Genomic DNA, 27,881 nt, shown 5'->3' with positions numbered 1-27,881 from the left:
TAAATTGAGGGAATGAAGGCTCGTCATTTCTCTATGGATTCTTTGCAGGACTATTTCTGTGAAGGTTTGTAAAACAAGGCCTCTCAACATCACCCTGCAGAGGCCCCCACGAAGCGAGAAGCCCACCCCTCTGCGTCATGCTGACAGGATAGTTCCCCTCGTCGCATGAGGACTGTCTGATTCAGAGCGCCTGCTGGAGATCAGAACGCTGTGCCAGCGAGGCTTTGATGGCTTACCTGAGTTAATACCTCAAATATCTCGTGATGGAGACGATGCGCCGCGACAGAATGGCAGCAATGCCGCGACAGCCCGCTTCTTCTGCTGCCTCGGCTCCGAGTAGTGGCTCTGCTGTCCGCTGGCGTTTGCCCTTTCACAGAGGGCAGCTCCCAGCAGGCCGGGCAAAGTGACAGTTTGTTGTTGTTTGTAAGGTCATCCCCACCACAGGGGGCAGCATATTCATTACACCCACCCTGTGGCTTTGTTTGTCTATGGCAGTCTGTTTCTCTGTGGGCTCCAGTCATGAGGTCAGGAGGGGGGGTGACCATCAGCCTGCACTTGTCTTAGGGACTTTAGAAAAAGTACTGCCTGACCGTCCCCATCAGAAGTGAAATGGTCACACGAGGAACCAGCTTTGCTGCAACACCCACAATTTGAAGGATTCTGGGGGATTTCCTGTTTAACTTCCTTTTACTTTTGAAAGTTTTGTTTTTGGGTTTCCATGAAGGGCTGCATGGTGGTGTGGTGGTTAGCGCTCTCACCTCACAGTGAGAGGCCGCTGGTTGTAATCTCAGCTGGCTCATGTCTGTGTGGAGTTTGCATGTTTCTCCAGGAGCTCTGGCTTCAGTCCAGAAACACACTTCATAGGTTCACCGCCATTACAAATCAAAACTATTAGGAGCAAATTCCATATGTGGAAATGGTATATTTTTCAGCATTTTAAAATACTAAAATGTTGCTGTTTTTGTATATGGTAATATTGTAATATATTGTGATTTTTTTCTGAAATGTCCTCCAATATATTGGCTGATATACAATATGTATATTATATCCCACAATACAAACAAATCGTAAATTGAAGGAAGCTTTATAAATATTTGTATATGTATTGATTAAATTTATTTCAAACATGTAAAACAAAACAAATGCAATACCTTAACATCAAACATAATATACCCAGACATGTTATTTATGTCACAAATACAGCTATAGCTATGATGGAAAGATCTAATTATTTATTTATTTATTGGTGATCTAAATAATTATTTACTATTACAGTCAACAAATTTGGGTGACATAAATAATGACATAGCCATATGTGTCCATCCATCTCCTTGATAAGAAATGCAGGTTGCAAAATCAGATTTTGGCGTTCCTGCCTAACAAACATAAAAAACAAAGACATATGCAAATATGAAATAAATTTTGTTTGCACACCAATGGATTTTAGATATATATGAATCAATAAAAAGAAAAAGGTTGTCCATCCATTTATTGCAATACATTTTAAATTATATAAGTAAGTTGCTGATAAATTGAAATATATTTCTTAAAATATATTTTTGTTGCACCCCTGTTTTTTTCAGGAGAAGATTGAGTTCATCAAAATGAAGAAATAACAAATTGTAAGATTAAAAATATGTAATAGTTTCACATTCAACACTTTAGGTTATCTAGACCTTTAGTGGGCCAAACTGTTGCCCCCTTATGGAGCAGAGAGTGATGCAAAGTTTTCCTTTTTGTTATCCGGAGCGTCTAACTCCGCCCCTTAGGGCATCCCTCTGTGTGGACCAGTTGTCAATGTGTTTGAACCCTGCTGCAAATGCTGGGTCTGATTCTAATTGGCTTATCAGACGTGTAATGTGTCTGCAGCTGGATGCAGAAAAGCTTTAGGGAGGGGTCAGAAGGTAAATCCTTCTTCACTAAAAGTTACAAATATTTGACAGAAAATACATTAATTCAGTTTGTTCTACAACATTTTCCACTATATCGCGATATATTTTTCTTCGTTAGGGTGGTGACTGTAAATTGCCCCTAAGTGTGCATGTGTGCACGTGTGTGGTTTGTGGTCCTGGCAACCTGTTCAGTGTGTACCCCGCCATTGCTCAACAGTGGTTTTGGAAAATGGAATGATGAATGGGTTACATGAAGTTCTGGTGTCGCATAACCTTCTGGGAGGGGGTTCCAAAGGAGTAAATCACTTCAGTGGACCACAACTATAGAAATATATACACTGGACGTGTGATCACTGATATGAACAGTTGTCATCTTCAGGGTGTAAATGAAACCTGCACATTGACCGGAGTGCACTCCACCTACCTTATTAATTAAACTGCATTTAAGCGGGAACAAGTCAAGTTTAACATTATGTTGAGTCCAGGTCTTCAGGAATTTTCCTATTTTCCAGAGAGCCTTTGGGTGCTCCTGGATCCCCCAAGCGAAGGTCGTTGTGCACATGCTCATGGCTGTCTGTGATTGTGAGGCTAGTGACAGTCTGACCCAACAGCAGCAATCAACAGAGCCCACCCACCCCCAAATGCATCCATCCACCAGCTTCCCCTGCATCCCAGCTAAGAGTCACTCTCCTGGTTGCCACAGTAACAGCTCACCTCTGTAACCCCCTTCTGTCTAACAGCAGAACTGGGGGGCTTTTCATAGAGATGCTTCGTTTGTCTAAAGTAATACATTCATTTTCATCTCACTGTTTTTTTTTTTATCCAACCCCCCATGACTGTGAAATGTGTGCTTTAACCCAACCCCCACCCCCACCCCCGTTACTCTGCTCTCAGAGTACCTGCAGAAAGTGAACCTGCTGGACTCTGAAGAAGAGCAGAGGAGTTTAGGAGGAGGAGGAGGAGGAGGCCGTGGTGAAAGCATAACTAAAGAAGGGACCCAGACAGGCCAGGATGACTTTTCTGCAGAAACTTTACCACCCAGATTATTCTGAAATTACAAACATAAAGAGAAAACGCTGAAAAACTCATGATCCGATAGGAACTCTGATGAGCCGTATTTCCTTCAGCACAGACACGCAGCACTCTCCTCCATCTGCAGGCTTGGGTTTATGAGCCCCCTCCCCAGCGGGGCGGAGTTGTTTAACGAGGGCAGGGGGACAGCGTGGCACTAATTGCTGTGTGTGATTTATCCCAGGCTGGATCTCAGGCAGATGATGGCACTCTGAGAGCAGCTGCTTTGCCCAATATTTACTTAACCCTCCGCCGGCAGGCCTGGCACCAGCATCACCAGCAATGACTCTGTGGGGGGGTCCTTCTTGACTCAGTGCTGCATGGCCAGTGCAGTGGAGGGTTTGGTGGGGGGCTGGATCAAAGCGTGCGAGTGTGCGGGAGGCCAATGGGAGCAATTAGGCAGAAGATGGTGATTGGTCTCTTGACACTTTGTCAGTCCAAGAAGAATGGTTGCCAGGTGAAGGAAACAGGGCTGGCGTGGGTGGATGTGTGTGTTTGAGTGGTGATGGCTGGAGGGGGTTACAGTTTTTTTTGTCTTTAATTACACAGCAATCTTTTGTTTGGTGTGAGCACAAATGCTTACTTAAAGTCTGAACCTTCTTGGCCTTTTTGTCAAGAGTTACCTGTCGGTCTGTCTGCCTGTCTGTCTGTCTGTCTGCCTGTGTGTCTGTCTGTCTGTCTGTCTGTCTGCCTGTCTTTCTGTCTGTGTGTCTGCCTGTCTGTCTGTCTGTCTGTCTGCCTGTCTTTCTGTCTGTGTGTCTGCCTGTCTGTCTTCTTGTGTGTCTGTCTGCCTGTGTCTCTGTCTGTCTGCCTGTGTGTCTGTCTGTCTGTCTGTCTGTCTGCCTGTCTTTCTGTCTGTGTGTCTGCCTGTCTGTCTGTCTGTCTTCTTGTGTGTCTGTCTGTCTGTGTCTCTGTCTGTCTGTCTGTGTGTTTGTCTGTCTGTCTGTCTGTCGGTTAGTCTCACAGAAATGAGCAGTGGAAGTTATTCTGGATTTCATTCAAGGATCCCTCATGAAAATACAAAAACTGATTTCCTTCAATCTGTGAGCAGCTCCCACCACTGTCCAGATGATGGAGGGGAAAAAAGCCAAGTTGGGGGCGGGGGGCGCTTCTGTCTCCACAGCAACGTAGAATGATATTCTTCAGGTGGAGCAGCTGTCAGGCGGCTGACCGCTGCAGGCTAATGCAGTGGGGGAAGACGGGGGGAGCTAAGGGTGGAGGGGAACACCAGTGGAAAAGAAGAAATGAAACACTGACAGTCACAGAGATAAAGGAGATGGGGGGTGGGGGGTGGCTGCAGAGATCAGTAGGAAACAACAAAAGGTTTTCAAAGACAGCTTTGATTAAATCAAATCCTTCATGCTCTGTGAGGACAGACAGAAAGAGAAAATTCATTGATTGTACATTTTTAGTTCCTGAACCTTTTATTGCAACTCAAACAGTCTCTACAGTGAAATAAATGTATAAAACATGTAACTAAAATAACATATGTCTAATTTGTTAACACAAATTTCTAATCAGCCAATCACACAGCAGCAACTCATTTAGGCATGTAGACATGATCCAGACGATCTGCTGCAGTTCAAACCGAGCATCAGAACAGGAAGAAAGGTGTACAGTGATCCCTCGCTATAACACGGTTTACTTTTCACGGTTTCGCTACTTCACGGATTTGCATCGTGCATTGTGTTCTGCATTCTGATTGGCTAAAAAGTCACTCAGCTTCTGCTCTACCTGTGCGTCAATAACGTTGCAGTTTAATATGTACACGTTCCTACAACAGCTTGCCAAATTTACATCATGTACGTGCAAATTCTCTTGATGTTGGCATGTCGGTGTATAGGGATGTTTTTGATGTTTTTGGGAAGAAGAAAAAAGAGCGACACCAACTGCCGATCACTATAAGTTCTTCCCCTGAACAAACACACCTGCAGCTGCACCGCGGGCTGCAAAAGAAGAAAACACTGCAGAGTAAAGTCAGGATGCAGCGGCTCAGTCTGGACTTAGAGCAGTTAAATACACCCGAGTCACTATTTGTCCCACTGTACTTTTTTTAATCATTATTTTATAATGACAATTCTTGGGTCGCGGTGGGCGGGGCTAATCTCCGCGATTTGAAGCCTTCTGTTCACATTGATGATTAAAATTATTATTTGACAGTACAGAACAGAAGTTATTTGTAGAAAAAACGTTTCTAAGGTACTTTTATTGGTGACTCAAATGCTTGAGCCTGTAAAATGGTTTGTTCTGTCTTTTCAATGTATAATAGAGTATTTAATTGTATAATAATTGTTAAAAGATATAGAGGTTTCTACTTCACGGTTTTTGCCTATCACGGGTTCTTTCTGGAACGTAACCCCCGCGAAAAACAAGGGTTTACTGTACTTCCAGCAGGATAAGGCGCCATGTCATAAAGCTGGAATCATGTCAGACTGATTTCTTGAACATGACAATGAGTTCACTGGACTCAAATGGCCTCCATAGTAACCAGATCTCAACCCAATAGAAAACTTTTGGGATGTAGTGGAACAGGAGATTGACATCATGGATGAGCAGCAGACAAACTGCAGCAACTGTGTGATGTTGTCATGTCAGTATGGACCAAACTTTCTTGTGATCTCTTGTCAAGTTTTCTTTTCTTTTCCTGGTTTTTATTTTAGGATTGTGACTTAAAGTAAACTAGAATGAATGTCAAATCCATTCACATGTTAGCTTCCTAAAGTTCACCACTGTTTTTTTTTTCACATCCAAAGAATCCAAAGGGAACATTCTTAGAACATTCTAGCTCACTGAATGGTCACATGACTTTATTCAAAGTCTTTCCACACACTGGACTGGAATGATGGACTGATCAGTTTTCATCACGCGTGTGTTGTCTGCTGTGACGGCACTTTCTATTTTGTAGTAAAATAAACCTACTGTTCCCCAATAAAAATATTTATTTTCCAAGATCGATTATTAATTTATCACATTTTTTTTCCAAGAAATTTCTAAATTTCTTTTCTTTCAGAATTTTCAGAATTTGTTTCCGGTGTTGTTTTTACATGTTTTTATGCAATTTTTTTAATATTTTCAAGTAACTTTGCGGACATTTTTGTTTAAAAAAGAAAACCTTTTGGGTTTGTCTGGATGTGTTTTGTGTTTACCTTAAAATATTGAGAACATTTCAAGAGGCTGGAACTATTAATTTAAGCAAAAACAACATCCAATTATTAGTAAAGAACAATTAAAGATTTCCATGAATATAATTATTAGTTTTGACAGTAGGATCCTCCAGGCTAAAGCAACTGTCGTCATTCTTCCATTGATCTCTTTGCATATGTTCGAGGGAGTTTTTGCCATGACCTGGAACACATCAACTTCATGTATGCAAACACACCTTAATGATCCGTCCTCCAATCATGCTCCACGTCATGCTCACAAACAGATTGTTAGTGGTTGTTTACAGGAGATGTCCTGTGTAAATGAATATCTGAGCCACAGCACATTAGAGGCCTTTCATTTGTAAATGTTGGTGTTTGTTATGTTTTGAACCTGTCAGCTTGCTTCTTGGACAACGTCAAAAATGTTTCAATCTATGAGGAGAAACGTCTTCATCCGGTTTTGAAGTCAAGTTCTATTGAAGCCCTTCATTTTAGCAGTTTATTCCTCACAATGTGTTTTGTTTTCTCCTCACGCAAAAGTTAGTGTGTGATCAGCACCACGGATAGCTCCAAGTCCCGACAAAGGATATAGGTTCAAGCCATCTGACTTTCTTAAAATTAAAAACACAGATTTGTTCAGATTTACTTTTTGAACTTTTGTTTTTCATTCATCACATCACTTTGCTGAAGTTTTTGTTTCTGCTTTGAATGAAAAACTATTACTTGCAGAAACCTGATAAAACCAGTGTGCTCAGAGATTTAGAAGGTATTATTGTAAATACACCCAAAGAGAAATGGGTTTGTTTCTTGGGAGGCGCGATGTTGCACTGTCTGCCAATCTCAGAGCAGGATGTGTCAGAAGGTTTGACTTTTCTCACAGCGTGCGATAGAGAGCACTGCATGTTTTCTTTTAATGTGTCATAAAGGCAGACTGCAGATAGCATAGCCAAAACACAGACGCACGGTTGTGATGCCAAAAATTAGGACGTATATGTGAAGAAACAACCGCTGAGGAAAATACAGTGAACCTGCTACCTTGACATCCCTGATGCTTCTGTTGATCAGAAGCCCTTCAGACCCATTTAAGGTTCCACTGCCTGAGCTTGATAACATGACTGAGATCTGCTGTTGCTGCAGCTGTTCTTCCACACTCATGCAGCTTGTAAGTACTTTTATTGTTAAATCTGTTTCACAGTGTTTGTTCCTTTCCCTCCTTTCTTATAAAATTTATAATACATGTATTTGCATTTTTATTTTTTAATCCTAATCATAAACACTGTATTGCAGAATTTGCATGTTGTGCTTGGACCTACTTGTGTGAATCCTCGTAGTATGAATCAAAGTAGTACATGAGGAACCTCTTATTTGGACTCACCACAGAAACCTCCCTCCCCCTTATTCTCTCTCCTCCCCCCTCCTGTGCTTATTGGTCCTCCTTCTCTTCCCTACTGAATATTTAATGAGCCTGAATTATGAGGCCCTCAACTGTAATGATGGGAAAATCAGACAATTAAAGCAGAAGGGCTCGGGCTTTAAGTCTCGCCTCCCCAGAGGAGCTGGAGATTATTTAAAGTGGCATACTGTTTGATTATCTAATCCCCCCCTCCCCTCCTCACTCACAGAGCAGCATGGCTTGCTCCACTTGCCACTGCAAATTAACACAAAACACAGATGAGGACTGCATTATTGCCTTTTTCAGAAGCAGGACCGATCCCATGAAATCTCCAGGGAAATGTCCGACAATTCAACAGTTTTACACCCAGCTTATCGCACCGCCGCATATTTATTTGGCAAATGTAATTAATAACCATGTGAAGATGTATTTGTGTAAGGTTTAGTTTGTATCAGAAGGGAAGGTGCTGTTGACACAAAGGGTTGCAGAAATGACAGAACACAAATAAAAAGAGACCTTCCAGATTCTTTTAGATCTCTCTGCAGACATCCATGATGAGGCATGTGAGCCGAGCCTCGAATGGCAGACCTGCAGGCCTGTTGTTATTCTGACCCCCCCCTCCTGGTGGAGATTAAAAATATTGTGAATCACACACAGAGTTGTGCTCAAATGAACATGTTATTACAGATTACGGATTATATGGATTACAGAGATGAGGCTTATCATTGGATCATGGAGCTGTTTCTGTTCTTCTGGTGTTTCCTTCTTGACGTTTGCAGCCTGGATGAGGTAAACAGTGTTTGACAAATGGGGAGTGTTAAACTGTGGTTGTGCTTCAGCGTGCAGTCAGAGATGAAAATTGATTCAGCATCTTCTTCAGTTTGGAATATCTGGAAGTTTTTGGGTTTCAACAGAGGTGCAGCCTGCAGGAGAGTGAATAAGGAGCTTTACTTTAAAACCCAAGTCAATGAAGGAAATGTTTTTCTGAACAATTGTCTGTGTTCCTGCATTGTAGAAATCATTTTTTTATTCAAAATGTTTATTTCTATTTCATTTTGTAGTCTTTTCCATTCCTTAAAGGCAGCAGTAAAACAGTGACATGCTGAGCTTTCTTTGCCTTCTCTGGGTTTCCATGAAGCATCCAAGCAAAAAACGATGTGGACAGTGTTTGCTCTGCATGTCTGCATCCTCAGCAAAGAGAAGGCTGCTCTCTGAGCCAACGTATTGTCATGGTAACCCTAGCAGCTGTCCTTAAAGTGAGGCAGACGATTTTTATCTGGATGACTCAAGCATTAGCCCCCCATGCTGTCTGAACTGGAGCTACGGTGCCATTAATGTTGGTCAGGTGGAATCTGGGCTGACAGCAGTTCTGACATTTTCTGGACGGTCGAGCGTCTGAAAATGCTGACAGTCAGCTTGTCGGTTCAGAGAGATGTGAGTTCCATTTATGGGTGATCAAGGTTACGCTGGGAGCCTGACAGGACCACGCTCTCTCACTCTAAGACACTTGCATGATGGGGCGGTGCCAGCCAAGAGATGAGGAGGCAGTTTTCTCTGTCTGCATTGTTTCGCTGACTCCACTGCTTTCCTGCCCAGACAGGCTGTTGGTCCAATTCCATAACAAGATGCTCACTCATGAGTGGAAGGTGGCCTCCTCTTCAGTCCCTCTGAACAACAATAACATGTTTGACTCCTCAAAAACTGCCAAAAATTGAAAGACAATACTGAGCTTCAACGGTGGATGGATGTTGCCATGGCAACTACTACAAGGTCAGAGGAGCTACAGGAAAACATTCCCTTATAGATTGGCTTACACAAGCCCCCACCTTTTGCTCTCGGGTATGAAGTCTGATAGGAAGATACGTGAGTTACATTTCCTCAAATAACCACTGGAGGCTGGTATTAGAAGAGAGCAATTTCCCAAAGACTCCCATGTTCAAAAGTTGATTCAATAAACTTTATCAGTCTTGCAGGGCGAATTTAAACAGTTCAATAGAGCAGCAGAACGCAGACCTTGTGTAGAGTAACAAACAGCAATAGATGTCGATTGTGGGAGTCCTTAGGAGAAATGTGGTGACAGGAGGTTGATGGTCACACAGTGAGGACAACCGTGGAAACCCGTAGTTTGGACCCGACTCATGAGGATTCTGCCTGCAGTCCTCAGAAAGCCTTTGTCAGAACGTCATTTGCAGCCAGAAGCAGTCGTGTCCTGTCCCACTGCAGACATGAAGCGGTGCTGGAAATCCACATTGGTTCTGATAGAACTTGGTAATCAGTGACTTACCCACAGTGGTTACTGTTGCAGGAAGAGCAGCAGACAGTTGGAGGCACCACAGAAGGAGGTGGGGGCTCCTGCTGCGGTCTGTCAAACAGACAGTGCTGACACTTTTTTTGATAATTGCTCTGCCTAGCCGTGCTATGAATTAGCATATGAAAGTTGAGTCTCCTTTCCTCCCCCAGTGGAAGCGCATGGCTGTAAGCCAATTTGTAAGTCATTTAGGATGACAGAGAGGGGTTGTATCCCGGAGGTGCTCTTTCCCTCTTGATCTTTATTTTTCTTTTGTCTCTCCCCTTTACCTCCCTCTCCCGTTTCATCCTTCCTCCACTCATATCTCAATTATGAATGCTGAAGTCGAGCTGCTCCCCTCAGCTGCAGCTCTCCGTTTGGTAGTGACGCTTGAACAGCAGGCTCAGGTCCACCGCATTAACATTTTTGCATCTAGATGATTTTCAGTCTTTCTGCTGTATCCTGTAAGAACCCAAGAGTGAACAAAGAGTCACTCTGAGGCTCCGTTTGGCTTCTGCAGGCGCTAACTGAAGCTATTAAGAGCGCTTTCACAGAGTGGGGCTTGTGTTTCCAGAGCAATGATGCCAGGGCAGCTGGGCGGGCTGAGAAAGCCAAGAGAGGACTGACAGAGCCGCAGGCAGCTGGGCTGAAATGAAGCCACAGTTTTAGGTCCACACACACATGCAGACTGCAAGGGAGTGTGCTGCATCGTTCCAACAGGCAGGTGCAGCCTGCTGCTGCAAGAGGCTGCGTGAGGATGCATACACACACCCACATTAGCATGTGTACACACATGTGGATGTCACTCACTCTGCAAGGGGGTGTCAGCAAATCTTGCAAACACTTAGAATGGACCTGCTTCAAACCAATTACTCTCCTAAAACATGGTTTAAAATCAAATACAAAAAGCTCTGAGGGTCAGAGGACGTTTTACTGAGTTTGCTGGAGTTTCTGTTCAAAAGTAAACACCTGTGTCAGCTTTTGCTCAAGTACTTCTCTTTTTCTGCTCCATACTCAGCTCCAGATTTACATTAATTACATCACAGAACATTTTCTTCTAAAATATAAATCCACTTCTCACAGATTCTGCTGCTGAAAGCATCTGTCTCTCACATCCTCAGATTTACCACGCTAACGGGACAGTCTAAAGGCCCGTGCACACCGGGACGAATATTCGCCAGGCGTTATTCGCCAGCGTTTTTCGCCACGTTTTTTGTGTTCACACCCAGGGGATTTTCGCTGACGATGAGCCGAGCGAACATGCAATTTCATTCCCTGACATTAGATGGCGCTTAACGTAAACAGAAATACTCCTGTACACAAGGTGGCGCTGCGAAACTTTACGCTTCCTAAACTCGCTTTTCACTCAGAAGAGGAGAGCAAGTATTTACGCGCTTGTCAGAATAATACAAAGAAAACATGAATATTTCAAGCACCAGTAGCTCCAACTGGTGCTTGGTTCGGGGATATTTTAGAATGTCCGTCATTATTTCTTCGCGGCAGTGTAGACGCTACTTGGCGTCTAACTTCTTCGCTGGTATATGTGCTCAGCAAGGCAGTTTTGTGTTTGAGCGCCCCCAAGTTGTGTTTTACTGTAACTTCAGAAGCTCCAGACACGTGTGCAAAAGCGCCATTCTCATTGGTCGAAAAGATTTCGACGCGAGGCGTCAAAAAAAAAAAACGAACCCGAGGCGTTTTTTTTTTACGCTTTGACGCGTGGCGTTTTTTCGCTTCGGTGTGCACACTCTCAGTGGTGCCCTTTGTTTAGTCACGAGGCGTTAAACGTCGGCGAAAATCGCCGGCGAAATTCGTCCCGGTGTGAACGGGCCTTTACCCAAACTGATCCGTAAGCTCTCTATCAAAGTCATGACAAACAACACACTAATTTGTGAAAAACATTGTGTCTAACTAAAATAATAATGAAGTTAAATAGAGCACAATTAAAAAAATTATAGACACAGCATAAATGCAGAAAAGATCAGAGTAAAAAAGTAACAAAATAGAGAGATAAACATGCAAGACAAAAGGGTTAAAATGAAAAAAAAAGAGAATGGAAAAGTCCCATTACATGAGGTTCTGAAAGAAGCCAGTCTGCACAAACGTGATACTGTGCACAAAATATCAGCAGCTTCAGAGAAGGAGTGGTCATTAGAAATGACATCTCTGCAGCCTTTTTCACATTCATCTACTACTAATTTTATACCTAAAATCTTTTCAGAGCAATCTAAAGACCCACACCAATTGAAATGGTGTTTAGAGGTTGAAACAGCTCAAAACTTTTAGACAGATGGTCATCTGCTGTGAGCATTTCAGACCTGTGCAGTCAGTAAGATCTGCCAATCCCTGCAAAAGTCTTCGCAGTGCCAACCCCCCTTAAATGGGAGCAGTGGAAAGATAAAAAACTCAGTAAGCATCTGGACCAACAGGCCTAATGGGTGTTAAACAAGCATGACAGCTCTAAATGAGGGTAATTCAACACCCCATAAAGTGTGCATGATATGTATAGCAGTAGCGCTAGAACCCCCCCCCCACACACACACAGTGGCCTCATTTGATCACAGATAGGCCTCTCCATCATTTGTCACATGAAATACTCCAGCAGTCGGCGCTTACAGCACACATCACTCCTCATAAATATTAACTACCTCTGTCTGCTTCCACACGCTCATTTGAATTAGCATAACATTACCGTGATTGGCCCGCACAGACATGCCTTCCTGTGATCTGGGCTCCCCACTTTAGTCTGGAACAGAGAAAGGAGAGGGACCCTTTCTGACAGAGAGACACGGAGTTCCCCCTGAGAGAGTGAGAGAAGAGCGATGAGCTACACGATAACGAGCTGTGAAACACGGCTACACAACACACAGTCTTGTCAGGGCCGCTCGGAGCTAAATGAGCTGCAGCATATGTTTGGTGACTGCGATCACAGAGCTGCAAACCTCACTTGACTTGCAAATATTTGTTAAGAGATTCCAATATTGGCTTTCTGTGCTTTCCTCTTGTCTGACGCATACGATTGTGTTTTCAAAGCAGAAAATGTAATACAAACCACCTTTTTTCCCCTCCTTTTGTAACGACAGAACAGTAGATCCTTCAAACTAATCTTGATGCGACTGAACCTTAATCTTCATGAGACACGTAAAGAGTGTTTGAACTGGAAAACCCTACAAACCAGCAACTTGTCAAGCCGATGCTAAACTGTAATAAACCTGGATTTGTTACCAGGAAAAGTCGTTTTGGATTTTGTGCCATCAACCCCTGCTGAAAAAAAGTGAAAGTTTGCATGGAGTGAATACTCAGTTTCTATCAGGCATTTGATCCCAGGATACTGGTATCCAGAGTTCATCATTGGCTCTTTGAAAGCAGCTTTTCCCAGGTTCCTGACTCACCTGCATTCTCATGTCATCAACCTTTCACTGCTGAGCTTGAAAATGATTGTCACCAACTGATGCAATTTCGACATTCGTCATGTGGTTTTGTCACTCATGCAGTGAGGGGAGCTGTGGTTTTGGGGAGGTTCTGCTGAAATATTATGGTCACATTTGTCCAAAGGATGTTACCTCAACGATCTGGAATCTTGATCTAGGACATAGATTTTTTTCATACCACACTTGGTTAGTCATGTTCCAGTAGTCCTGAGGTGGCTTTTTTTACATGATAAATGAAGGCTGTGGAGTCCGAGATGGTAAATGGTGATAGTTTACTACCTTCTTAGAAGGCCCAAAGCATCTTACAGTCACAGTCACAGTCCCATTTACACACACAGATTCCCAACACTGGTGCCAACCTGTAACCACCAGGACTAATGTGGGGTTCAGTTTCTTTGCTTAAGAACACTATGACATACGGGCAAGCAGGGCTTGAACTGAACCTGCCATCTTTAAGGTCACCCCCTTTGGAAGTTTAAAAAAGAATTGTTTTCTATTTCAGTGCTTTAGCATCAGCCTTGTCAGATTTTTATGCTGGTTTCAATCTCTGTTTTAAATTGGTTTAGTGTTTTATGATTGCATTATGTTTGTTCACCCTGTGAACAGTACTTTGGCCCTCATTGGCTGGTGGTGGAAGGTTCTTTATAAATAAATAAATGAATAAACGGATGAATGAATCTTCTGATCAGAGGTCTACCGTCCATCTTTGCCCACGGCCCATGCAGCTCATGGTGTTTTTTTTTGTCTTTGAGACTATTGTCTTTTCACTTCTTTCTTCACAGTGTCGCGATTTCTAATAACATCCACGGGGGCCCTTTATATCCTGGATGTGCAAATGGAAGACGGGCTGTACAACTACAGATGTATGACGCGACATCGGTACACAGGAGAAACCCGACAGAGCAATAGTGCCCGTCTCATTGTGTCAGGTGAGCGCTTATGAGTATTCACAAACATGCACCTGGACTCTGATGTTTTGGTTTTATGGTAACACAAACATTACATTAAAAATCAGAGATGTTCAGAAATTAAAAGTAAAGCAATATGAGTTCCATAAAAAGAGTTTCTTCTCGCCCAGCCAATGGTTCAGTCCAATTAGCTGCCTGCTGAATATGAGGCCTCTCCTGACTGGCACACTTTCTCGTGTCAGGCCTGACTTGGTGGTTCCAGCAGCAGATGGCAGCAGCAACAACAATTGTCCTCTCAGCAAACTTAAAATATGTGTCAATACATTTTAAATTTAAACCAAACAAAAGTGTGTCTTGTCTGCATTTATGTTTGAAAATCAAACATCTAAAAGTGTGTGCACAATGTAAAGGGAGGGAATACCATATATGTAGTGGATGGTGCAGGAGGTTACTGCCCTGATGGGGTGGCAGCGTGGGCAACCATCACACCCCCTCCCCTTCAAGGTTCATGAGGAGCACGAGAGAGGAAGTCTGCAGGGATTGTCTCTCTGCCGGGGATGTAGTCTACTATTGTAGTTTACCTTGTATCTGTTGGGGTGCGCGGCGAGATGCCATCTTGTTATTTTGACCTGCCATTTTGCCATTAGTGTCTTTCATCTTCTCCAGCAATTGCAGAGCCCTGTGGACTGTCTCCAAAATGAACTCTCTTCCCAAGAGGTAGTATTTGAAAGGGTCCATGGCCCATTTGATGGCCATCCCCTCTTTTTTCACAGTGGAGTAGCGAGTTTCTCTGGGGAGCAGCTTTTGGGTTTTGTAAGCCACAGGATGTCGATTATCAGTCATGCCTTGTAGAAGCGCAGCTCCAATGCCTCTTTGAGATCCGTCAGTTTGCAAAATGAGAGGTTCATAAAAATCTGGACTGTGAAATACGGGGTCCTTACTCAGTGATTGCTGAATGTCCAGAAAAGCTGCCACTGATCCTGATCTTGTTTGGGCATCTTGCACCATTCATGTCGGTCAGCGTAGCAGCGCGCATGGAAAAACTTGGAACGAATCTCTGATAGAATCCCGCTAATCCAAGAAAGGACCTTAGCTGCTTTCTTGTCTGTGGTAGAGGACAGAATTTAATTGCATGGACTTTATTGGCTTGTGGTTTTATCAACCAACTTCCAATATTGTAATCAAGGTACTCCGTTCCATTCTGGGCAAAAGCACACTTTGCTGGATGAATGGTTAACCCTGAAGCATGCAGGCACTCTAGGACATTCTTCAGATGTCTTAGAGGTTCTTCCAAAGTGGCAATGTAAATGACAATATCATCAAGATATGCACAGTCATTTAGTTTACTGAGTACTTTATTTATGAGTCACTGATAAGTTGCAGGGCACCATCCAACCCTGGGTGTGTGAAAAGCTGTCAGTTCCTGGTAGTGCCCTGTCAGGGGAACCTGCCTATAACCCTAACAGAGGTCAATGGTTCTTAAAAACTTGCCTTTCCTACACGCTCAACAAGATTGTCAATTCTGGGGGTTGGATAGGAATAAAATTTCGACACAGGATTTCGATATCTAAAATCAATGCAAAAACTAATGGGACCAAGACAACTGGGTGACACCACTTGCTATATGAAGGCTTGATGTTACCGAGGGACAGCATGTGATCCACCCCTTTTTTAGTGGAACCAGGAGACACTATAGTACTCTGTAACTCATTCGCCTTACTGTAGCGTGCTACTTTAGCATAATGTCATGGTGCAACAAGCTTGTGCATCCCAGATATTCCTGGGCTTGTTGGTCTTCAGAAAGATGGTTTAAATCCATAGTGGTGAGCATTGATGATGGCAGGAATTCATCCACTTTCTCCTCCTCACTGACATTTCTGATCAGCAGTCCCATAGCTTTATCTAGAGTCCTAGAAACCAATTCTTTAAGAAGGTTAACATGGAGGATGTGACTGGACTATTCATGACCTGGGGTGGAAACCTGATTTGTTACAGCTCCAAGTCTCTTTTGGACCACAAAAGGGCCAGGCCCAGTTTTTGCTTTCACACATATTAATGCAAAAATCTTTTGGTACTTGGTGGCATAATCAGAGATGACTAACATGTAGCGGTTTCCAACCTTGCTTTACTCAACAAAACCCACTACTTCCATGCCGAGGCGACCAAAACGAGTGCCAATAATTGGGAGAGGCTGGAGTGGAGTTTTTGCGCTACATTTCAGTGAAGTTTCTGGCACTTAGGGCAACTCTGACAGTACTGTTGGATCTCTGCATGCAAGCCAGGCCAGCAGAAGTATTCCCTTACACGTGCAGTTGTCTAATGCTTCCTTATGGGCTCAGCCCAAGGTATGGTGTGGCTTAGGCTGAGTACTAAACCTCGAACCAACAGAGGAACCACCATTTGCTTCAGTTTACCATGTCAACGTAGGCACTTACCAGTAAATAAATAGATAAAATGCCCAAGACAAACAATAGCAATTTCTCAGTAGCTCACCATAAACAATCTCAAAAAACATAAGAAGTGATCCGAGTTTGTTACAAACTCCACAGATATTTGTAATATTATTACTCTTTTCTTTTTAGAGTGAACCAGTGTGTTTGAGTAATGGAAGTTGTAGACATGTCCCTATCTCCTTGCTTCTTGCTCTTTTATATACAGAGCCTAGATATGTATATATATATATAGACAGAGACACATTCTTTTTAATTTTGTTTCTGTACATTACCACAGTGAATTTTAAATAAAACAACTCAGATGCCATTGAAGTGCAGACTTTCATCTTTTATGTCATGGGTGGAACAAAAAGATTGCATAAAAATGTGAAAAACTAAAGCATTTTTTAAACACAATCCCTTCATTTCATGGGCTCCTAAGTAATTGGACAATTGACTTCCATGCTATTGCATGGGCAGGTGTGGGAAATTCTCTTGTTATGTCATTATGAGTGAAGCAAATAAAAGGCCTGGAGTTGATTAAAGGACTCGTGCTGCATTTGGAAGATTTTCCTGTGAACAGGCAACATGCGGTCAAAGGAGCTCTCCATGCAGGAGAAAGGAGCCATCATTAAGCTGAGAAAACAGAAAAAAAACATGCCAGAAATTGCTACAGTATTAGGAGTGGCAAAATCAACAGTGTGGTACATCCTGAGAAAGAAAGAAAGCACTGGTGAACTCAGCAACGCAAAAAGACCTGGACGTCCACGGAAGACAACAGTGGTGGATGATGGTAGAATTATTTACATGGTGAAGAGGAACCCGTTCACAACAGCCAACCAAGTGAACAACACTCTCCAGGATGTAGGCGTATCAGTATCCAAGTCAACCATAAAAAGAAGACTGCATGAAAGTAGATACAGAGGGTACACTGAAAGATGGAAGCCACTCATGAGCCTCAAGAATAGGAAGGCTAGATTGGATTTTGCTAAAAAGCATCTAAAAAAGCCAGCAGGGTTTAAAAAAACATTCTTTGGACAGATGAAACCAAAATCAACCTCTACCAGAATGATGGCCAGAGAAAAGTATGGAGAAGGCGTGGAGAAGCTCATGATCCAAAGCACACTACATCATCAGTAAAACACTGTGGAGGCAGTGTGATGGTCTGGGCGTGCATGGCTGCTAGTGGCACTGGGACACTAGTGTTTTTTTTTTGTGTTTTTTTTTTGTCCTGTCCAACAGCTAGGCAGGCAGATGAAAGCTGAGGGCCTCTTGTGTTGGACATATTTTACTTTAACAAGAGGGGTTATTCATCTTCAGACAAACCAAAGGTATGACTGAATAACCCCCTTTTGTAATTGAGGCCAAACTTTATTCATTTCAACCATGTTTGAATATCTTTGGTGTTGGACCGGACGGAAAAGGAGAGAGGGGAAGAAAAGGGAGGGATGTCAGAGGGGGGGGGGGGGGGGGGGGGGTAGTGAGAGGGGGGGGGGGTAAGACCATGAAGCAGCATAAAGCAGACAGGTTTACTGGTTGTTTATCATTACGGTACGGTTCAAATGTAGAACAAAAAGGGCGGGGCCTGTTCACACACACTCAAATATTATCAACACACCTGCTAGCTGCAAAAAATGTCCACATGTCAACATGTACACAAAACAGATAGTGTTCACGAACGCATACCTATGCCTTTAAACCAACTAGTGTGAAATCTTTCATTCATTCCATCATGCAAACTATTAGTGCAAAGGTGAGCTAACACCTGTGCTCAGGTGAGTGTTTATGTTCTTCTAAAATGGATGGTGGAATGTGAAAAGGAGGAGGAGCGCCCAGCCACCCCCACACCCAGACCCCAGCAGCAGCGGCAGCCGGAATTCCCCCAACGCCACACGGGAACAGGGAGGGAACAACCGCCCCCCCGGGCGACCAAGACCGCCACCCAGGCCAGGGCCAGCAGGACCGCCGCGAGGCCCCCAGAGCCAGAGAGCAGGGAGGCGCGGAGGGAAAGAGAGCGCCGCCCCAGCCCAGCCAGGAAAGCAGCCCCCCCGCCGCGCCGGAAGAGCCCAACGCAGGGCCCCACCGGAGAAGGACGCCCACAGCCCCAGACGAGCACCCCACCACCACCCAGGAGTTCCGGGCATCCCCCCGCCCCAACCCCAGGTACGAGCCAGGACCCCCCCAAGGGAGACCCGCTCCGCACTCCAGGCAGCCACCCACCCGGCCCACGGTTGGTCCAGGGAGGAGCAAGGCAGGGGCCCGCCGCCCCCGCCCAGGAGGGGGGAACCCCGGGGAAAAAAGGGTGGCCCACAAGGGGTGTTATAAATATGGCCCGACCAGGCTCGGCCATGTTGGAAGTTTGGCGGGGCCCAGCGCTCAGGGGCAAGGACCAGGGACACGAACACCCCCGGCTCAGGTGTAATATGAACCCCCCCACCGTGCGGAGAGAGCACCGCCGGGCCCAGGGAGCCGGCACCCAAGGGACACGGCCGCCGTCGCCAAGGGGCCCGCACCCCCCACCAGGGAGGGGGTAGGGGACAGATGGACCCAGGTCCCACCTTCCTTGCAAAATGTGTGTGCGTGTATGTGTGTTTGAGAGGGTGTGTGTGTGCATGTGTGTGTGTTTATGTTGGAATGTATATATTGAAGGGGGAGGGGTGTGTGTACTGACACTAGTGTTTATTGATGACGGGACACAGGACAGAAGCAGCCCAATGAATTCTGAGGTGTTCAGAGACAGACTGTCTGCACAGATCCAGGTGAATGCAGCCAAACTGATTGGACGGCGTTTCATAATACAGATGGACAACAACCCAAAACATACAGCCAAAGCAACTCAGGAGTTTATTAAAGCAAAGAAGTGGAATATTCTTGAATGGCCAAGTCAGTCACCTGATCTTAACCCAACTGAGCAGCATTTCACTTGTTGAAGACTAAACTTCAGACAGAAAGGCCCACAAACAAACAGCAATTGAAAGCTGCTGCAGTAAAGGCCTGGCAGAGCAATCAGAAGGAGAAAACCCAGCATCTGCTGATGTCCATGAGTTCAAGACTTCAGGCTGTCATTGCCAACAAAGGGTTTTTAACCAAATATTAGTAATGATCATTTTGTTTATAGTTATTTCATCTGTCCAATTACTTACCAGCCCATGAAACAAAGAGATTGTGTTTGAAAAATGCTTTAGTTTTTCACATTTTTATGCAATCTTTTTGTTCAACCCATGGATAAAAGCTGAAAGTGAAAGTAAATTATAAGCAAGGAGATAGGGACATGTCTACAACTTCCATTACTCAAACACACTGCTTCACTCTAAAAAAAAAGAGTAATAATATTAAGAAAATCTGTGGAGTTTGTAACAATATTGAAAACTTTTGATGTTTTTGAGATTATTTATGGTGAGCTACTGAGAAATTGCTATTGTTTGTCTTTGGCATTTTCTCTATTCATTTAGATAATATTAATAATAATAATTGATTGATTGAATTTATCTGTGCTTTTCCAGTTGCTCAAATTGCTTACAATGTGTCCATTATTCATTCATTCCTCATTCGTATTTGGTGGTGGTAAACTTGGTGGTGGTAGACTGCCAGAGACGTGGCTGCCAGTACGCACCTTCACCGGTACACAACAAATGAGGGGGGAGCAGGGATCGAACTGCTGATCCTTCAATCATTGGGCGACCTAAGCCGCTGAATTTGTTTGTGTATTTGTTTATTTATCTGTAGCATTATCTGTCCAGCAGCTAAGCAAACAAAGAAGAACTGAAGGCCTCTTCTTTTGGACAGATTTTACTGTCGTAAATCTTTAGACACACATATCTATTAAATAAACCTCTTGTATTTGAGGCTAAACTTTATGATAATTTTGTTTGCATACATTTCTTGTTGGATCGGACGGCAAAAAAATAATAGAGAAAGAGAGACTGGGATATTGGAGGTAAGGGTACAAAAGAAAGAGGAGAAAAGGGGGTTAAAGAAGTTGGAGGAGGAATAAGTATGATGGGGGGTGGAGTCACAGAACAATGTAGATGTTACTCAGAAAAGCGGGGCCTGTCCACAGTTACATTCAAATATTACAAACATACCAGTTGGCTCAAAAAACGTTCACACACAAACATGTCAGCACGTACACAATACAACTGCAGTTCACACATACTTAGGCATACAAACACACATTTAAAGCACATCACTCCATCATGCATACTATTTATGCAAAGGGGAGCTGTCACCTGCGCTCAGTGTTTGTGTTCTGTGGTGGATGATGGATCGTAAAAGAAGGGAGAGCGCCCGTTCACCCTCACACCAAGACCGTCGCTGAAGCAGCAGTGGCAGCCTGAACCCCCCAGACAAGTACACAGGATAGCAGATCAAGGGTCTGGGTAACCCAACGTCAGCCACCCAGACCAGGGCCAGAGGGACCACCACAGGGGCCCCCAGCACCAGAGAGCAGAGGGATACAGGGCACAGAGAATGGAAGTCCCAGTCCAGCCAGAGAAAAGCCCTCCCACCGCGCCAGGAGGCCCAGCACAGTGCACCCCTGAACCCTAGGCAAGGAACTCACCACCAACTGGGAGTTCTGAGCATTCCCCAACCACAGGCACGAACCAAATCCTCCAAAGAGAGACCCGACCTACACCTCAGCCAACTACCCGACCATAGCGGGAAGTCCAGTAGAGAACAAGGCAGGGGCCACTTGCCCTTGGTCAAATATCCTGTTTATCAAAAAACTAACTGTAACTCATTTTCACCATCACCACAAACAAAAAAATGATAGTTAATAGTTTTCATTATTTAAACAGTAGTTTTTACACAACAAATATGTAAGAAGGAAGAAATAAACAGACTGGTAATATCGTGATGAGCACATAAACAAAACAGATAATGTCTATGACTTTTCATCTTCTATTTGCAGATGAGGTTAGTGCCCAGTGAAGTTCTTTGCTTTTGTAGTTCTTAAAAAAAATTACTACAAAAATCACAAAATTGAATGCAATAGATTTCATTGGGTAGGGTTTTTTTTAGTGCCATCCTTGTTGGTATTGTTCCACTCAATGTGGTGTTCTGTGAGTGCTGCATGGGGTCACTTTGGGAGATAAATGTGTGTGCCAAGAATTGAACTGGCAACAATAATGGCAGACAACTGTTTCATTTCTATAATCTTATCTTTCAATATTCACATTATTCTTTTTGAACTGTTGATGCAAAGCCTTCTTTGCATCACTGAAGGAAGTGTATGGTCCGAAGGGTGCCTGCTTGGACCCAGTGAAGAGTATTGATGGCAGCGTGCTCCACACAGACAAAAGCAAGATCATGGAGAGATGGAGAGAGCACTTCAGCCTCCTGCTGAATCCAGAGACCACCGTTGATGATGTTGCTGTCAGCAACATTCCACAACTACCGGTCAGGTATCACATGGATACACCACCAACCACAGAAGAGCTTGACAAGGCCATTAAGAGAACAAAATGTGGGAAAGCTGCAGGACCAGATGGTATACCATCGGAGGTCTGGAAATATGGTGGACCAGCTTTGACAAAACACCTGTTGCAGCTATTCCGCAACATCTGGTCAACAACAACAGCAGAAGTCCCTCAAGATTTCAAGGATGCAATCATCGTGACTATTTATAAAAGAAAAGGAGACCGTGCAGAATGTGGAAACCACAGGGGAATTTCACTTCTTTCAGTAGCGGCTAAGATACTTGCCAAAATTCTTCAATTTAGATTACAGACTCTTGCTGAAGACATCCTTCCTGAGAGTCAGTGTGGCTTCAGAGCCAACAGATCTACTCATGATATGATATTCACACTGCGACAACTGCAAGAAAAGTGTGCTGAACAACGCCAACCACTAATTGTCACCTTTGTGGACTTCAGCAAGGCTTTTGACACGGTTCACAGAGAGACCCTATGGAAACTACTGAGTCGTTACGGTTGCCCACAAACCTTTATTAGAGTGTTACGTAGTTTTCATGATGGTATGACTGCTAGTATCCGCTGTGGTGATAGTTGTTCAGACGCATTCAGTGTGGGACATGGTGTGAAGCAAGGATGTGTTCTTGCACCAACCTTATTCAATATTTTTCTTACTGCAGTCCTACAAAGCATGCCAGAAGAACTTGGTGACCTCTTTATTAGAACCAGAAGCGATGGAGATCTTTTCAATCTTAGGCGCCTGAAAGCAAAGAACAAGACACGGGAACTACTGATACAGGAGTTGCTCTTTGCAGATGATTCAGCACTTGTAACTCAAAGTCTTCAGGCCATGCAAGAGCTACTGACAGCCTTTGCTGAAGCTTCCGCAAGATTTGGACTAACAATCAACATCAAGAAAACAGAAGTCCTAATCCAAGACACCCATAATGCAAAGCTAAACTCACGGACAGTGCTCCTGAATGGTACTCCACTGGCTGAAGTAGACAAGTTCTCTTACCTGGGAAGTACTATCTCCAATAGTGGAAGTATAGACACAGAAATATCAAAAAGAATTCAATCTGCAGCGTCAGCCTTCGGAAAATTGAGAAGTCGTCTGTGGGACCAGAGAGGAATCCACCTGAAAACCAAGATAAAAGTCTACAGAGCCATCATAATGCCAACACTTCTGTACAGCTCTGAAACTTGGACCACCTACAAACGCCATATTAAGAGTCTTTATAAAGTACAGCAGAGACATCTCCGACAACTAATGAACATCTCATGGAAAGATAATGTATCAAACCTCGAGGTACTGAATAGGGCAGAAATGCCGAGTGTTGAAGAAATGCTCACCACATGTCAACTAAGGTGGGCAGGGCATGTTATACGCATGGAAGACACCAGACTACCAAAAGCTGTTTTCTTTGTAGAATTGAAAGAAGGAGCAAGAAAAGTTGGAGCCCCGCTACTACGCTTTAAAGACGTATTCAAGAGACACCTGAAGAACATAAATCAATATGACAACTGGAAGGGAAAAGCTGAAGACCGTGTGACATGGAGGAGGGTGGTGACCGGCGCTGCTGCTGCTATCAGGGAACGAAATGTTCAGCTATCGTTAAAAAGAAGGCAGCGTAGACTAGAACCAGCACCTCCACCCACTGAAGCGACCTACAGGTGTGAAACCTGCGACAGGACATTCAAGACAGCAATTGGGATGTCCTCCCACATACGCCATAGGCACAAGCTCCTCCCCGCGTCATCGTCGACATCGACGGACTGCTAAAGAAGAAGAAGAAGAAGCTATTGTTTGTCTTTGGCATTTTCTCTATTCATTTAGATAATATTAATAATAATAATTGATTGATTGAATTTATTTGTGCTTTTCCAGTTGCTCAAATTGCTTACAATGTGTCCATTATTCATTCATTCCTCATTCGTATTTGGTGGTGGTAAACTTGGTGGTGGTAGACTGCCAGAGACGTGGCTGCCAGTACGCACCTTCACCGGTACACAACAAATGAGGGGGGAGCAGGGATCGAACTGCTGATCCTTCAATCATTGGGCGACCTAAGCCGCTGAATTTGTTTGTGTATTTGTTTATTTATCTGTAGCATTATCTGTCCAGCAGCTAAGCAAACAAAGAAGAACTGAAGGCCTCTTCTTTTGGACAGATTTTACTGTCGTAAATCTTTAGACACACATATCTATTAAATAAACCTAGGTAGGGTTTTTTTTAGTGCCATCCTTGTTGGTATTGTTCCACTCAATGTGGTGTTCTGTGAGTGCTGCATGGGGTCACTTTGGGAGATAAATGTGTGTGCCAAGAATTGAACTGGCAACAATAATGGCAGACAACTGTTCCATTTCTATAATCTTATCTTTCAATATTCACATTATTCTTTTTGAACTGTTGCTTTGTTGTTATGCCAAATGTTACATTTAAATTTTTACATTCTTAATGCTAACTTTAAAAAAAACTTTGTCATTTGAGAAAAATCCAGAATAAGTTGTTCCGACTTTGCTACCTGTAAAAGTTGAGTTTATGAATAAAAAACGTCTTGACGATCCTCAAAGCTAAAAGTACAACATGAACTAATAAAAATGCAGTCTCTGCCAATAAGAAAGGACAGAGGATTATTGGAAGCAAATATGTTTGTAAAACATGCAGTATGTTTTCTGAAATATATTACACAAAACATATGCGGTAAAGTCATGACATAAAAGTGAACAGAACTTACATCCACAGTTCCAGTTTGATTTGCAAGTCTTCTATGGTCAATGTGAGGTATAGTTTGGAACAATAGAATACGCCAGTGAAAGCTCCTAGTTTCAATTTCTGTAGACCCGTGATCTCTCTGGAGACCATGCCTTGAGTACCGTAGAGTACAGCTGATGGAACACTCAAAAACCATCTGAAACATTAAACATTAGACACATTTAATCCAGAATGTCTTGTTTTGGCTAATATTAAAAATGCTGACAGAAACTCCCTCTGGTCTACATGTAGGTGTTAAATGAACAACATTAAAATCTCTTATTTCCCTACAGATCCAATCAACTCTGCACCCCACATCCTGGATAGCTTTGAGCGCCGTGAGGTGATGGCCGCTCATCGAGTGGAACTGCCGTGCAAGGCTTCAGGTCATCCCACTCCCAAATACCGCTGGCTAAAAGACAACCGGCCACTGGAGCCAGACACAAGGTTCAGACAGAGCGTGACAGGCCTGCTCATCGAGAGAGCCCAATCCAGTGATACAGGGACGTATGTGTGTGAAGTGTGGAACAGCTATGGCAACGCTGAGGTGGTTGGCAGGCTGCTAGTAAAAGGTCAGTTCTTCTGGAAAGGGCCAAAGCCCTTGTGTTGATGTTTAGAGCTAAGCTGAGCAGCTTCAAAAGACTTAAGCAGTTTATTTTGTTATATTCTAAATTTATCAGCTACCATGAATGCAAGAAGAAGCAAAACAGTTTCTCATTGTTTTAAAGATCAATGTCTGAACTTTTACATCTCTAACATACAGAGCCATTGAAGGTAACGGTGAGTCCAAGGAAGGTGAAGGGCAGCGTGGGAAGCCAGGTTTCACTGTCCTGTGGTGTCACAGGCTCTGAGGAGTACCAGCTGTCCTGGTACCGCAATGGAGAGCTCATCTACCCCAGTAACAGTGTACGCATGACAGGCCAAAACAGAGAAAACCTGGTCATGGCTGGAATGGCCAAGAGTGACGGAGGAGCCTATCAATGCTTCGCCAGACATGGCAAGATGTCTGCCCAGGACTTTGTTCAAGTTGTGTTGGAAGGTCAGAATTCACTGTTAGAGGTGCTTGTGTCAGAGCAATTTTTTTAATATAATTATTGTTGCAATTTTATACCAAACATACTAATAACTATGAATTATTAATGTCCAATCTATCAATGTAATAATTCATATCTAATTCAAATTTGATTAATTAAGATCATGGAAATAATAATATTGGATGCAGATGGCAATTAAACTTTATCTGAGGTTCTTAAAATTTGTTAAATCAATTTACATATAAATCTAGGCTAGGATCAACTAAAGTAGGCAAATGAAATGTGACATTGGTTTTCCCAAGTAGTCTAAAACATTGGGTGCATGTTAAGATAAACATGATCAACTGTTTTAAACAGAACCAAAAGTCCTAAATTCACTTTTCACCTTCTGATATATCAAAATAAGTTAGAGAACATGCCAAAACTAGAAACTGCATCCAGATTGTTGGTTAACAAAAATAGTAACTCTTCATACGTGTGTGTATCAGAATACACACAAAAGTTAAAATGCGGCATTATTTGACTTTGAACTTTGCATTTTATTTTCAACAGACAAGAATTAGGAAAATGATCCTCTATGTTGTCCACACTTTCTACATTTAGTGCTCGGCAGCACATTGTGGCACGGCTGGCTTGGAGGAGATCTTTTACAAGCCTCTGGCTGCCCAGGGATACGGGGGCATCTGTTTGTCCTCGTATCACTATACATTACTATAATTCTAAGGCCATTCCTGCAGTCACCTTTTGAGTCACACTTCCTGGATTTTACATTTTCCACTTCCTGGGATCCTCAGTTATGTAGAAACATGAGTTCTGTCAATTGCCACCGTAGCCCCACTGCTTGTTTGGACCGTCTCACAGCTCTCTATCACAGGCCCCTTCTATATCTTGATGCGTTCCCAGTTATCCAGCTCCTGAAAGTGTGCATTATTAAGTAGGTTGATTCATCTCTATACATTTACGGCAAAGACAATGTCCAGTGTGAACATCTTCTACCCACAGTGGAGGAGTTGTATGCACCTTTCCGCAGCTCTTGCCTGGGCCACTGCTACCTACAGGCTTCTCTAAACCCAAGCAAATGTGACTTATCAGGGTCAAGTACATAACCTTTGTATTCAACCTCATCTTTGGTGCAACACAATGACTGGACTATCTTTTTTGGCCGGCACCTTAATGACGTCAGTGATGTATTTTCCTACTCTTGTATAGCTGCATATGGCTACTTTGGTGTCCAGACATAAACAGTAACCTAGAAATTACATAGGAAACTTGAACAGTCTTTCTCACCAGCAACCGTTGACTTCACCACTGTAGGCTTTGACATTACCTGATTCTGACTGTATATATGGCCACATCTAAAGTATTTGAGCCAGTTTACTCTGCATAGTGTATGCCTATCTTGCTCATACTTGCCATAGGCTTTTTGTATTCTAAGGGTAATGTCACTGACTTAAAAAAAAATCAAAAAGTAGCAAAATAAATGCATAGTTGGGGAATGTTAGGACACTAATCGCTCATCTATTCAGATAAATTGGGCAGTAGTTGACCCTGTAGGCGTTGACTGTTTTCAGGCTCCTAGGTTGTTTATTAGGTAATGTTAGCCCTTTTTGGTATTTGGGACTGTTTTTACAATGTGGTCCATGTCTGTTCAGGCGTGACGACTGATGAAAAGAGCCCAGATTACAGCCACGGTTTTTTTAAACAAACAAAAATTCCTTAATGGAACTTGTTAGTGCAGAATAATTAGATAAGTATTAACTATATATTTCTGTGTTAATTTGTCTCTATGTGCAGATGGCACTCCCAAGATTCTAAGTTCATTCAGCGAAAAGGTCTACAACATCAACGATTTTCTGTCACTGTCATGCACGGTGAAAGGCACGCCAGAACCCCGGGTAACATGGTCTCTGGATGACGAACCCGTGATAAGGGACAGCCGACACCGCATCTCCTATTACATCAATGTTGAGGGCCATGTGGTCAGCCATCTCAACATCAGCCAGACTCAGGTCCCTGATGGAGGGGTGTATCGCTGCATCTGCAATAACTCGGCTGGGACCGTTTCCTACCAGGCGCGAATAAACGTAAGAGGTGCTTGTCAGATCAACTCTTCCAACACACCAT

General features: G+C 43.4%; 1 protein-coding gene across 3 annotated transcripts in view; it reads left to right on the top strand.

The window, feature by feature from the left end:
* Window positions 1-27,881, top strand: part of LOC101158128 (cell adhesion molecule DSCAM) — an 87,295-nt gene that overhangs the window by 33,594 nt on the left and 25,820 nt on the right. For all 3 annotated transcript variants that reach the window (XM_023962194.2, XM_023962195.2, XM_023962193.2), the window contains exons 4-7: window positions 13,997-14,143; window positions 25,017-25,295; window positions 25,487-25,762; window positions 27,552-27,848. In XM_023962194.2, coding sequence (XP_023817962.1) covers window positions 13,997-14,143; window positions 25,017-25,295; window positions 25,487-25,762; window positions 27,552-27,848 — 999 coding nt within the window. The remainder of the gene's footprint in view (window positions 1-13,996; window positions 14,144-25,016; window positions 25,296-25,486; window positions 25,763-27,551; window positions 27,849-27,881) is intronic.

This window comes from Oryzias latipes, chromosome 14, assembly GCF_053564925.1.
Source record: "Oryzias latipes strain Hd-rR chromosome 14, Olatipes_Hd-rR_3.1".
NCBI classification, from domain to species: domain Eukaryota; kingdom Metazoa; phylum Chordata; class Actinopteri; order Beloniformes; family Adrianichthyidae; genus Oryzias; species Oryzias latipes.
The sequence above is the reverse complement of the archived record's forward strand: the minus strand, read 5'-3'. Positions and strand labels throughout refer to the sequence as shown.